General features: G+C 40.4%; 1 protein-coding gene across 3 annotated transcripts in view; it reads right to left on the bottom strand.

The window, feature by feature from the left end:
- Positions 1 to 14,471, bottom strand: part of LOC130914713 (autophagy protein 5-like) — an 82,222-nt gene that overhangs the window by 56,191 nt on the left and 11,560 nt on the right. For all 3 annotated transcript variants that reach the window (XM_057834150.1, XM_057834149.1, XM_057834148.1), the window contains exons 4-6: positions 13,140 to 13,218; positions 12,910 to 13,072; positions 12,745 to 12,839 (exon numbers count right to left, since the gene is read on the bottom strand). In XM_057834150.1, the coding sequence (XP_057690133.1) occupies positions 12,745 to 12,839; positions 12,910 to 13,072; positions 13,140 to 13,218 (337 nt within the window). The remainder of the gene's footprint in view (positions 1 to 12,744; positions 12,840 to 12,909; positions 13,073 to 13,139; positions 13,219 to 14,471) is intronic.

Consider the following 14,471-nt stretch of genomic DNA (forward strand, 5'->3'; position numbering starts at 1 on the left):
CATCATGTATTTGGTCAGAACAGTTAAATGGCTACAGTATCATTTACTGAAAGTTCAACAAATACACTCGATGGCAGTATTTAGTCACAATATACAAAGTCACATTTATCCTTTAAGAATTACAAGTCTTTCTATCCGTGGATCCCTCTCACAGAAAGAATGTTAATAATGTAAATGCCATCTTGAGGATTTATTGTCATAATAAACAAATACAGTACCTATGTACTGTATGTTGAATGTATATATTCGTCCGAGTTGTATTCATTTTTTTCTTAATGCATTGCCAAAATGTATATGATTGGGAAAAATTATCGGGAATGATTGGATTTGAATCGGGAGCAAAAAAAAAAAAGTAATCGGATCGGGAGCAAAAAAACATGATCGGAACAACCCTAGTTTTAATGTTTCACATTGAGAGTATGACTTACTCCCATTCTGATCATTCAACATATCTCGTTTATTATGACAAAACAGCGAACAGTAAGGGTTTATGGGAAACAGAAGAAAAGAAACACAAGAAAAGAAAGAATAGAAACACAACAACAAGAATTACACTGAATGCCTACACTAACTATTAATATGTTGGTGTTATCGTCAGCTAGATGTATTTCCAGTTGACACCATGTGGGGGGCCTGTTGACCAGGGAAGAACGGGAGGGGGGTGGGGAAGTCTATAAGCCTAGTGATTGGGAGGGGTAGAGTGTACACAAATCAGCTCTGTGATCTAGAACACAGTAATGGTGTGAATCCCTTGTGAGAGTAAGCCCGTTGGCGACCGACCCCTACACCGCCCCATCGCCAATCCCGGCACCGGGACCCCCCACCCGAGCACGCCCTATTCATGTCTATATTCTCATTTTATTGTCGCATCCTTATATCACACACTATTTTCATTGCATAAAATTTACCGGTCGATCTACATTCCTCCAGTGACCTATGGTTACGAGCTGGGCTTCTCTGCTGAAGCTGCTGCCCCCACGACCCGACCTCAGATGATCAGGAAAAAAATGTATGGAGGGAAGGAAAATAAGGTAAATGATTTTTTTCCCATTATCCGCGCAGACTATGCTGACTACAGGTCTGTTATAATTCCACATACCAATTGCTATTCAACCTTCCACTGAGCAAACCAGTTTCTCCTCCCAGCTTCTCTCCCTTGTGAGTGTAAGCCCGTTGGCAACCGACTCAACGCCACCCCACCGCCAGTCCGGGACCCCCCACCCGAGCGCGCCCATATTACATCCAGCTGCACGCGAGCCACACCAAACTCGTGACAGCCATGTAGACGAGTGCTGTGTCTCCGCAAGTACCAACCCAGTGCCACGGCCCTCACCCAGCCAGCCCGGGGAGGAAGGGCAGGCGGGGGGCGGGTGCAGCCCTCCTCCTGCAGCAAAGCAAAGAAGCCATCGTCCCTCCCCCCCACCGGTATCCAGGGTGGTCCCCCCGGGCCACCTGCGCTCCCATCAACCGGCCATCAGGGATGGGAAGAGGGGGCGCACCACCAACCTCGTCAGATTAAAGCAACTCGTGAAGTCGGGCCCCCTCCCCTCGACTTTGCGACTAGGATCTCCCAGTTCGAGTGGCATTCCAATTATATTTTTCCTGGTTGGAGGTTGGAAAAGTCAGACTTCCCACCTTTCCAGAATGCTACACGAGCGTTGTTGTGATGTCATCACCAAGCGCAGGCCTCCAAACAGATAGTACACAATCCACTCGGGCTGCACAAACACCGGGGCCACAGCAGGGGAACGACGAGCCGAAAATTGATTGCCGCCGGGGGCTGGCCCATAAGTGAAGGCAATGTGCCGCCGTGTGTGACATGAGTCAGGGTAGCTTTGCGTGATTTTTCCTGTTCGAAAGGCGAGGAAGAGACTTGGAAGAACCACTCGGTTCGGGTTGGCATGTAGCTTAGCTCTCACCCTTCTCTTTTGTTTACGCTCTGTCCTCTGTCTCAGAGTCCACGCAGGGAAATGACAAGAGGATAAAATACCGTTCGGGAAGTTTAAGAAGTTAGCAGTTTTGACCATTATGCAGTAATTTAGCCCTGTCATAGAGAATAAATGCATTTTTTATATTTCATATTCCTTTTAGCACAAGACTTACACAAGACCATACAATTTATTTACCAATTGGGGGAGTAGAGAGATAAAAACAATAATGACATTTTGCTTCTCTCTATCGCATTTCCCTCGTTCTGAATCTTCCTCCTCCATTGGGCTGAATTCTAAATCAGCTGAAATCGTTACTCTGCCGACGTCATCACCCAGACGGTGGCGCCAGAGTGCCATCATGGCAGGAGTAGCTAAACGGCAGATTCATGTATAGTCGAATCGTCTCAAACATTCTAATTCACATTATAATACCATTTAAAAATTTTTTTTATGGTGTTACAGGCATTTTGAGGCCATGTTGCCCAGTCGTACATCAACCTGCATCGTAGATCGGTTTAGGTGAAGTATTTTCATCCAAAAGACTAAGACGAAAATTAAAAGGGCTGCCAAAAACAACACTGGTAAAAGCCATGGAAACACTTTCGAATTTATACCAGCGCTCAATCGATTGGAAATTTTTAAAGGTCATGAGGTAAACAGTAGTATACGTCCAATCCATTTGAAGTAGGAGGGTTGGCAGCAGCGTCTATCGCTGTAAATGGCAGTTAATGAGTTAAACTCATATGTCAATACCACACGAGTCACCTGAGATCAAACGACGTGGTCCATGTGAAAACATTTTCTCGCTCACAGTCTTTGATTTTTAGCTAATTCGTCTATAAATATTTATCGTCTGGTCTCCAAAACAACGGAAAGTCTAAAGTCACGCGCCGAGAAGTCCTGCCCGGCAGGTTTTTATTTTTATTTTTTACGGCGGCGACAAGTGCACTGTCTGAGTAGGCGTGTCGCGGGGGCTTTAAAGGGCTTTGTTTTACTGCCGCACACAAGAATGTTTGTCTAAAGTGCATTAAGAGGCTTTATGGCACACGAGATGAGAGAATAAAGACGAGAAGCGACGGAGCCGTCGTGACTCGCCGGACGATCAATCACGGCGAACAACAAAGCGTCACATGTGCATCCCTCACTGACAGCGTTTTCAGCCAGTGGTCCCGCACCACGACAGGCAGGGGCTTTTCCCCTGCACCGCAAACGCTTTTCATGCCCAATCTGGTTCGCATTTCTCGCTCCGATTGGTCGTGACTCTTTAGTGACCGCTCAGCATCAGTAGGATTTATGCTAGTGTTACACAAAGTGGGAGTTGGCGGTTTCCCGCTCGCTTTCACGCGACACCAGACGCTGACGCAGGCGGCTGACGTTGCATGATACAAAAAAAAAAAAAAAAAAAACGTTTTGGGGAAAGAGACTTTCACTTTAATCGATTTTCTCACTTAAAAATTGTAAAAAAAAAAATTCAAACTGTATTACTGGTTATGGTCAAATTTAGCTTAAGAAGTACTACTCACGCAGGTGGTACAAACACAAACAAAGCCCTCTAATTGATGCCACAAGATGGCGGAAATGAAGCTCCTGAACTCATTTCTACATAGTCCAATGACATTATTTGGCGGCAAAAGCATTACTTTTGTCATAGTGAAGCTCCTCAGCCAACCTCAATATAGCTCACTGGTGCCAAAATGCCACAATATGGCAACAAAGGATGACTTTAACCTTAACTCATTTGCTTTCAAAAATGTATAAATACGCTGTTTTTAATTGTTTCAGTGTCCCAAAGACGTATTTATACGTCTTTTACTTTTTTTTTTTTTTTTTTTGACAAGAGGCATCTCTGGGTTCTGATTCAACTTAGCTCCAAAGCACAGTGCTGAAAATCCATTTTAAAGCAATAAAATCGGCCACTGGAGGGCAGTAGCGCATTTGGTAGGACCCGCAACTCGACTCAACGGAACGAACGGCCGGGCCACACGGCCGGGGCGCCGGCGGAAGACGACCAAATGGACGTCCAGGACGGCAGGCGGCGGATAACCGAGCAGAACAACCGGGAGGACGCCCGGGATGCCACTTGCTGGACGACCGAGCAGAACGACCGGGACCACCAGTGCAGCGGCCGATGCCGTTGAGTCCGTGCTGCTCGCCGAGCAGAGACCATGCGGCCGTGCTCGGATGTTCGCGTCCCCCACACCCTCCAGTGTCCCGCACGGAAACGCGCACGGCCAAACCAGTTCCCCCCCAGGAACACAAGTTCCCCTGGAGAACTCTGCCATGAAGCGGTGGTCATCACAAAAGAAGACAAAAAAAAAAATCCATCTTTATGAGACAGGCGGCCATGAGGGAAAAGTTTACCCCGGCTGTTGCGGCCACAACAGGGTCATCTCTCAGTTAGTTATGTGTAAATAAATTGTTGCTTTGCTCTCCAAACCTCTATTTATCTTGTTGTTGGTGTTATTTTTGGAAAAGGAAAACATACAGACGTTTGGGATGTAACTAAAGCAAAAAAATAAGTGTGTTGAAGTCAAAGTTATGTTTGAAATGTCACAAAAAGCGCAATTTCTCAGTTTTTTCATCAGAAATTGGAAAATTGCTCAAACTAAGCTATTTTCTAATGCTGATTTCGAAAGAATGGAAAAAGATATGAACGAACTTTTTCCTGCTGAAAAAAGAGAGTCTAATCCTTCTTTTGGTGGGTTCCATGTTTATATAGCAATAGAACAGAATTTTCTGTGTGCCTTGCAAAATCAGCCAAAATCCAGTAAAACGGCGGGAGCGAAGGGGGTTGCACCGGTGAAAATGGCTGGAAGTGAAAGAGTTAAGGAAACTAATCAAGTCACTCCTACTTTGTACCCTGCCCTTAAAAAGGCAACAAAACACTACCTTTGCCAAATAAAGCTTAACCTCAATTAAGGTCCATGTGACCAAAATATCATGGTGGCGAAGGATTACGTTTGCCAAAATTAAGCTCTTTAACTAACTTCAACATATGCCAAAATGCAAAGTGGCAGCAAAGTACAGATTTTATATCAATGCAGCTCTTCAACTGACTTCTACACAATTCCCTTTCAATAATGCCACCAAAGCACCTCTTTCATCAAAATGAAGATCATCAGCCAGGTTCAACACAACACAAAACACCACAAAATAGGATCAAAGTACTTGTTTTGGCTAACAAAGCTCCTTGACATATTTAAAGTTTTTGTTTCTCACTAAGAAGCTAGTAAAGGTTGTCTCGGTGAAGCTCCTAAACACACTTCCACTTTGTTCTCTAGCATGAAGATGACAAAACAATAAAGCATGAATTCTATCAAAATGAAGCTCCTGAACTCAGTTCAACATACTTTCCTGGCACCAAGATGAGAGCAAATAACTATACAGTATTTGCTAAAATACAGCTCCTCAACTGACCTCAACATACAGCCAACATACCACAGAATGACAAATGAAGCTCCTCAGCTCACATCAACACAACATGCAACAAAATGCCACAAAACATACTACTTTTGCTGAATTAAAGCTCCTTAACTTAACGTAATTTTTGCTCTCTAAGGCACACCTGACTATAAGCTGCCACACACCAAATTTGGCACGGAAGCAGCATTTGTTCATTGATAAGACGCACTGGACTATATAAGCCGCAGCTGTCCTCACTGTATTTTGGGATATTTACACCAAAATATATTAAATGGTAACACTTTATTTGACAGCTGCATCATGCGACTGTCATAAGACCAAATGAACCACCATGAAGCTTTGAACCAATTAGCTGTAAAGCTTCATTGCTTCAAGAGGTGTCATTTGGTCAGAGAGTTAACCTCTGCTGCCACCTGCTGTCAACACCATCATTGTCCAACATTCCCCCTAGCATGCATTGCAGCGCTACAGATGTAAATAACAATCAAAGTTCAAGTTCTGTGCTAATTATTTCTTCAGTTACCGTTCCAGTTGTTTCATTAATTGCTAGTTTTTTTGTAACACTTTATTTGACAGTTGTGCCATAAGACTGTCATTAGACAATCAGAATTATAACATGACACTGTCATGAGCATTAGTGAATGCTGATAACAGATGTCATTTAGTGTTATTCGGCAAATTATCTCTTTTGAATTGATGTAAAAGATCCAGGCCGGACATAAATGGAGTTAGTGACATAATTTGCCTTATGACTAGGGTTGTTTTGATCAAGTTTTTTTGCTCCCGATCCGATCCCGATCGTTTCAGTTTGAGTATCTGCCGATCCCGATATTTCCCGATCCGATTGCTTTTTTTTTGCTCCCGATTCAATTCCAATCATTCCCGATAATTTTTCCCGATCATATACATTTTGGCAATGCATTAAGAAAAAAATGAATAAAACTCGGACGAATATATACATTCAACATACACTACATAAGTACTGTGTTTGTTTGTTATGACAATAAATCCTCAAGATGGCATTTACATTATTAACATTCTTTAAGTGAGAGGGATCCACGGATAGAAAGACTTGCAATTCTTAAAGGATAAATGTGACTTTGTATATTGTGACTAAATCTTGCCATCTAGTGTATTTGTTGAGCTTTCAGTAAATTATACTGCAGCCATTTAACTTCTGCCCAAATGCATGATGGGAAGTGCAACCATGACTGTGCGTAGGGCTACTAATTGATATATCTTCTCTGCGTTGGGAAAGGACATAGGGTGTTAAGAAAACGATCAACTACTACCTTTCTTCCCCACATTCCCACGTTATATTTAATTGCTGAGAGAGGTATTATAAGCTGTAGCCACATAAAAAATGGCTCCGAAGGCTGTCAAAACTCTCTCTACTCATTCTACGCTGCCTTTTAGCGCTATCTATAGGTAAAACGGCGTCTTTATAGATTGAACGCGACAATGCGTGAGTGGGTCGTGCAGCGCATGCGTTAACGTGATTAATTTTAAAAAATTAATTACCACCGTTAACGCAATAAATTTGATAGCCCTACTTTAAGCCAAAACTGCTCTGGATGAGTGTAAGACATTTTTACTGTAATGTTAAACACAATTAGAAAACGATTTAAATAAAAAATATCTATATATATTTAAAAAAGGCATGTCCGATATTTTTTTGCCGATTCCGATACTTTGAAAATGACGTGATCGGACATCTTTACTTATTACACTTAATGCCAGGCATTCAATCATGCCCATGATAGTGTCATATCTTGGTTATGACGGTCTTATGACGCCACTGTCAAATAAAGTGTTACTTATTGACCCAAATAAATCAACAAATAAGCCGCACCGGACTGTATGCTGCAAGATTAAAAATGCCGCAGGATTCAAAATGAAGGAAAAAAATGAGGGGCCTATAGTCCAGAAATTATGGTATACTGTTTTTGTTTCTCATTAAGAAGCTGGTAAAGTTTGTCTTGATGAAGCCCCTAATCACACTTCCACATAGTTCACATGGCACTCAGATGACAGAACTATAAAGCTTGAATCCTGCCAAAATGAAGCTCCTTAACTCACTTCAAAATAGTTCCATGGCACCAATTGCCACAAACTGTGGCAAAGCATTATCACAATGCTGTCGAGGTATTTTTTTAGGAATGCTTTATTTACTTGTTTTTAAATGTATTTAGCTGTACAGGCAGACTATTTGAGTTTTACACCTTGGTTCTGAAGCTCAGTTTTTGCCATGTCATGTATTCCGGTCACAAGGTCAGCTGCTCATTCGTCATCTTGGGACTTTACACCTGACTCAGGAGCAGAGTGCGGAGGCGGCGGCACAGATGCGACCTGAGGCAGCTTGTCCACTTACGCCTCCGGATCGAAAGCTTGTCCCGGCCGCCCGTCGTCACAACATCTGCTCGCAGATGAAGATCTCAAACCAACGGATGAGAACGTCAACAACTGCGTCACGTGTAGTGATTTGACTGTCATTTCAAATCATCTGGGTTTGTTGCCTAGACGTGGGGGTGGGATTTTCTCATTCATTCGAATTTGGCAGGCATGTAAAAACATTTCTCTACCTCAGTTGAGCAAGCATTTCCTGCCCTGGAGATTTACGGCTTTGGAAGAAGCTCCGAAGGAAGCTCTTCACTTAATAGAAACCTGCTTGTGTTTTTTCAAGGTGGTGATGGCGCTTGTTACGATAGCGTCAGAAACAAAGAGGCTGTGTTTGTTGTCAGGGGAAGGCACGCCCGGCTTGCACAAGAGGATACGTGTTTAAAACGTGCACCTGAAACCTGTGCTGCGCTTGTGTAAAGAAAGGGAATTGTTTCACCAGTCCAGCAACCGCAAAAAAGAAGCTCTTATTTGGCTCTCTGGCGCCATCTAGAGCACGGATGTCCAAACTTGATTTTTTTCTGAGGGTCGTTTTCAGAAAAAACTGAACTCCATCCACTTTCAATTGTTCAACAGAGGATCAGAAACGGGTAAAAAAAATAATAAAAATAAAAGATAATTTTTCAAATGTATCTATTTTTAACTTTGAACTCATTGGCTGACATTGACGGCAATAGATGTTTAATCCATATTGAATTGGAAGACTGGCAAATTGGATTAGACGTCTATCACCAACAATGGCAGTGAAACATTATTACTCAATACTAGCTAGTCGTTTAGCGATTAATCAGTTAACTTGAGTATTTCGATTAGAAAAAAGCTTCGAATCAAATTTTGCTGCTTCGAGTATTTGTTTAATTAGTGTGATGTTGTAATGGTTTGTTTTGAAAGTTTGCATTTAGTTTTATCGATTTGGGCGGATACACTGCCCTCTAGTGGCAACGGTTTATATGACATAACTCATTTAACATGGCTGAATCCAGCTGCTCCGTTAAGATCAACATTGTTTGAGCTAACGTTTTTTAAATACATCCTTAATTTAGTTTATAGGTATATTTAGTAGGCCTGTCGCGATAACAAATTTTAGTGTGCGATAATTATTCTCATAAGTTATTGCGATATGCGATATTATTGCGCCACCCCAATTTTTTTTTAACCAATTTACAATAACACAGTGCGAATACAGTATATATTAATAGATCAAGTACACCCATTTAAAAACGATAAATATTTACTCTTAAATTCAAATATACTTAAGAAATCACAACTAAAAACAATAGACCCTGCCTCTTAAGTAAAAAACAACAATATTGATACCGCACAGAAACACAGAATAAATAAAATGTGTTTAAAAAAAAAAAAATTGCACTTAATAACTTAAGCATTTAGGAAAATGAAAACATTTCCCGTCATAGCTTCTGCAATGGTGTTCCATAGGGATGCAACGATACAGTTAAGTCATGGTTCGGTACGAATTTTGATCCGGGGGACACAATTTTCGATCCGATTCAATACATTTAATGCTCTGTAAAAAAAAAAAAAAAAAAAAAAAAACAATATTTTTTGTTCTTTTTTTTTTTTTTTTTTTTTTGCTAACGAGCAAAAATTAAATTGCCATCATATAATCATGCATTTTAGTGCATAATATTTACGTGCTTACTTCTTACTGATATGAAAAAAAATTGTATAAAAGTGCTGAGAACAATCTTTACTGTTTGTAAAGTGAGGCAGGGCACACCGTTGATTGCTACAGCTCTCTTAGCAGCTAGGTTTACTACATGCGCAAGACATCCTATTTATGGTCTCAATCTATCTGTGTCACGTACTGAATTAACAATATTTGCAACATTATCTATAGTCACTGGTATGGATTGATTTGGCCTTCTTAACCTCATGTGACAAATGACAGTTTAGAATTCATCGATGTAGTATATGGACTACATGTCCCATAATCACTCTGGGCTCACGTAGCCAATGGCATGGGACGTAGCACATCTAGTTTGCCATTTCATGATATCTAGTGTGTGCGCGCAACCGCGCGTTAAAAAAGTTAGCAAGCGCCGCTTAAGTCACGTCTGCTCATTACTACACAACACCAGCATATGACGGCTTTCATAAACAGGACGAGTTTGAAGCACAGCGCTCTTAATTTCATTCAGCCGTTCGTTGTCAAAGTGAGGTTATTCGTTACAGCCAAGTGTAACAATGTTTTGGCGGACTTCGTTGTAAATATCCAGCGTTGATCCGAAAAATAGCCGCCCCGTGTGAAATGTCACTCCTGACGGGAGCGCCCACACGTCAACAACACCGGCGCGCCATAGATGGTCCACAGTCACTCCGGAGCACTGACGCAGCCGGTATACGTTGAACAATAGGATATAATGGGAACGATTAGCTTCGGCGCTAGTTTTTGCCGGACCTGGAACGAAGATGCATTTTGCGCAGTTGGTAACAAACTTTTAACAGGACGTCTGCCGCACGCGCACATACACGTGCACGCGAGGCGATAAATCGCAGCGGAAAATTTACCGCCTTCATTTTTATATATCGCGCGATAAATGGAATTATTGCATATTGCAACAGGCTTAATATTTAGTCTCTTTTTGTGGGAATATGTGTTTGAACGATTTGTTAAGAGCATTGTCAAAAAAAAAGTTAGCATTTTATAGCATTTAAGATAGCAGACTTTTGCTATGCAAGGTAGCCAATTGTTCTTTTGTTGTACTTACATCCTAATTTATTTATTTTTTTATACCGTTTGAGACTGAATGCAGGTACCGTATTGGCCTGAATATAAGATGGTGTTTTTTGCATTGAAATAAGACTGAAAAAGTGGGGGGAGTCTTGTATTCTCGGTCTAGACATTATACCCATTCATGACGCTAGATGGCGCCAGATATCATTGAAGCGAATGCTGAACTTGAGGAGTAATGTTCTGTCATGACAGATCTCAGCTACTCTCAAGTTTAACCATTTTGCATTATTTTATTGAAATGTTTTTCCTTATTCTGATTTGTATCAAGACTACAGTTACAGTTAGACCTCACTTTGATGGTTAATGCAGTTATTGTACTTTTCTTGCTTTATCACAATAGATTGGTTTATTTACATTTCAAAAACCAGAAGCCATTCATTTACGAATTTGATTACACTTTAGTTTACATATTTAAATGTTCAGATATTAAGATTTGAATAAGGCAAAATAACATGCTTTTTCTCTCAAATATATTGTTATAATCATTTGTTTCGGATGTACTGTAATTATTTTCTGTATAAAAATTAATTTGGTGTTCAAAAAGTCTTTTTTCAAACTTGAGTCTTGAAAAAGAGGGGTCCTACATTCTTCATTCTTCTTCTACATTCTCGGTCTTATATTCAGGCCAATACGGTATTATGTTTTATTTTTAAATGAAAGTGCAATCCTGAATAGTTTGGAAAAAAAACACTCGAGAATTGTATTTTGTATTCGCATTTAATGCTCTTTTGAAAGTGCAATCTTAGCAAGTAAAGATGTCCCAATCGATCGACGGAATCGGCAAAAAAATATCTGACATGCCTTTTTTCAATTTTTTTTTATTTAAATCATTTTCTAATTGTATTTAACGTTACAGACAAAATGTCTTACACTCATCCAGAGTAGTTTTGGCTTAAAGTAGGGCTATCAAATTTATTGCGTCAACGGCAGTAATTAATTTTTTTTAATTAATCGCGTTAAGTAATTAACGCATGCGCTGCACGACTCACTCACGCATTGTCGCGTTCAATCTATAAAGACGCCGTTTTACCTATAGATAGCGCTAAAAGGCAGCGTATAATGAGTATAGAGAATTTTGACAGCCTTTGGAGCCATTTATATGTGGCTAAAGCCTCACAATACCTCTCTTAGCAATTAAAAATAACGTGGGAGGCAATGTGGGGAAAAAAGGTAGTGGTTGATCATTTTCTTAACACCCTATGTTCTTTCCCAACGCAGAGAAAATATATCAATTGGTGCCCCTAAGCACAGTCAAGGTTGCACTTCCCATCATGCATTTGGGTAGAAGTTAAATGGCTGCAGTATCATTTACTGAAAGCTCAACAAATACACTAGATGGCAATATTTAGTCACAATATAAAAAGTCACATTTATCCTTTAAGAATTACAAGTCTTTCTATCCGTGGGTCCCTCTCACAGAAAGAATGTTAATAATGTAAATGCCATCTTGACGATTTATTGTCACAATAAACAAATACAGTACTTGTGTACTGTATGTTGAATGTATATATTCGTCCGAGTTTTATTCATTTTTTTCTTAATGCATTGCCAAAATGTATATGATCGGGACTGATTGGAATTGAATCGGGAGCAAAAAAAAGCAATCGGATCGGGAAATATCGGGATCGGCAGATACTCAAACTAAAACGATCGGGATCGGATCGGGAGCAAAAAAACATGATCGGAACATGCCTTTTGTTTTACATCATGCATTAAATGTTCCTAATCCGATTACACGATTATTCAAACTAACTAGTTGATAGATTAATCGACTACTAAAAAAAAATCGATAGCTGCAGCCCTAATACCAGCCCTCACAGGTTAAATGAATTTGATGTCTATAACTGTCCACGACAATGAATGAGTTAAAGGCTACAAGCAACAAAATAATTCAGAGGTACTGTATGAGGATACCGCAATGTATACTTAAATCTACGCTACTGAAACTTTAAATTCTATGGTTTCCTTCATTGATTTCAACATGTCAGTTTTACCCTGAGCAAATGGAGAGACACTGTTTAAGTGACTAGCTCTGTTTAGTGTTAAAGCTGAGAAATGCAACACAATGTAGGCTGAATGTAAGCTTCTTGTGCAGACCATATTCAATGATATTTGCATCATTTGCTGAGGGCCAATAAAAACTGGGCAACGGGCCACAGTTAGCCCATGGGCCATAAATTTAAGAACATTAATTTCCAATCATCCTATATCATTTTTGTTTTTGTTGATGTTACTGACCTGGTATATCCTGAAGGGGATGTATCTGAATCCGGCCTCCTCAGTGGAATACTCCATCAGTTTCCTGTTCATGGCCCAGAACTGCTCAAACTTATCTGACGCAACAAGAATATGATCACATGAGTCAAACTAAAGCCTGTCGGTGAGATTTTTCAAGTTCCTCACCGTTCTGCAGACCCATCCAAAGCTGCTTGTGATCCTTCTTCTGCATGTCGTTGACGACTTGGCTCTTGTGTTTGAGTGCGTCAGCCTCCTTGATGCTGGACATGAAGTGGGCCTCCACAACTGAGCTAGACGGGCAGTGGAGAAGGTCTTGGCTTGGAAAGTTCTGAAAAAAGAATGAGTTTGGGAGGATCAGGAATGACAAATTCAATTGGTGATTTTAAAGGGCTTACCTTAAAGTGGACTGTGATGCTCCACGGCAAGACAGAGTTGGAGGCGTGGAGGTCAAATAGAACTCCAATTGGATAGTGCCTGAAATTAGGGAGAACACAAGGTTTTATTTTGGACCAGTAAATCTACATTTAATCTATCATTTGTATTTATTGAAACTACAGAGACTATGACGGACTCAAAGTTTGGCTAGACCGTACGGACACCTTGTGGACAATGCTGGTATTAATGAAACCTTCAATTATGACAGTACATGTACTAGCAGTCCCCAAGTTACGACGTACCAAACTTACTTGATTTCAACTTTACGACACCTTAGTCTCGTCCGCTACTTTGTCTCCAGCAGTTTTTAAAAAAAAAAAGAAATCTTGACTTTTGTTTTGTGACGCATGCTTTTATTTTGTCACAGGAAGCACAGAGCAGGTAGTACTTCAACACACGAAAAAGAGCGCATGTACACACGAAAAAACGTATTTGCGCACACGAAGAAGAGCGCACGCACGAAGAAGTCGCGGAGCCAAATGAAAGAGAGAGGGGAAAACCTGCAAGCCTGCGCGCACATTTGTTGCTTGTGAAGGATCCACAGAGATGACACCTGTATACAACACCTTTCGCATTGTTTATTGTGCGTTTTCAACATTGGTCAAATATTTAGGGCGAGTTTATGTAATTGTTTTTGATGATAAGCGGACGCTAACCGATACATGCTAATCGTTTTGTGGATTTTTACTGCTGTATCAGCAGCTAGTTATAAACGCAAATTTGAATTGCTGTTATTGAAGATAAAACGGATTTTATTTCATTTTTAGTTTCATTGTGCAAGTGTGGGTATCATGAGCAGCAAACCACACGGATGTCTGACATCATAATTAGCTTAGCTCGCTGTCTAGCTAGTAAAGATGTCCCGATCGATCGGGTCCGATCACGTCATTTTCAAAGTATCGGAATCGGCAAAAAAAATATCGGACATGCCTTTTTTAAAAATATATATATATATATATATATATATATATATATTTTTTTTTTTTTATTAAATCGCTTTCTAATTGTATTTAACGTTAAAGACTAAATGTCTTACACTCATCCAGAGTCTTTAGTTTTGGCTTAAAGTACAGTTATCAAAATTATCGCATTAACAGCGGTAATTAATTTTTTTTTAATTAATCTCGTTAAAATATTCGCTGCACGACCCACTCACGCATTGTCGCGTTCAATCTATAATGGTGCCGTTTTATAGTGATGGGACGAAATGAGCCGAGGTTCCGAAGCTTGTATCGAGTAATGGGAGGGGGGTTTCCACGAAGCTTGTAGCGAGGCGCGCTTCATTTAGGCAA

Source organism: Corythoichthys intestinalis, chromosome 4 (assembly GCF_030265065.1).
Source record: "Corythoichthys intestinalis isolate RoL2023-P3 chromosome 4, ASM3026506v1, whole genome shotgun sequence".
NCBI lineage: Eukaryota > Metazoa > Chordata > Actinopteri > Syngnathiformes > Syngnathidae > Corythoichthys > Corythoichthys intestinalis.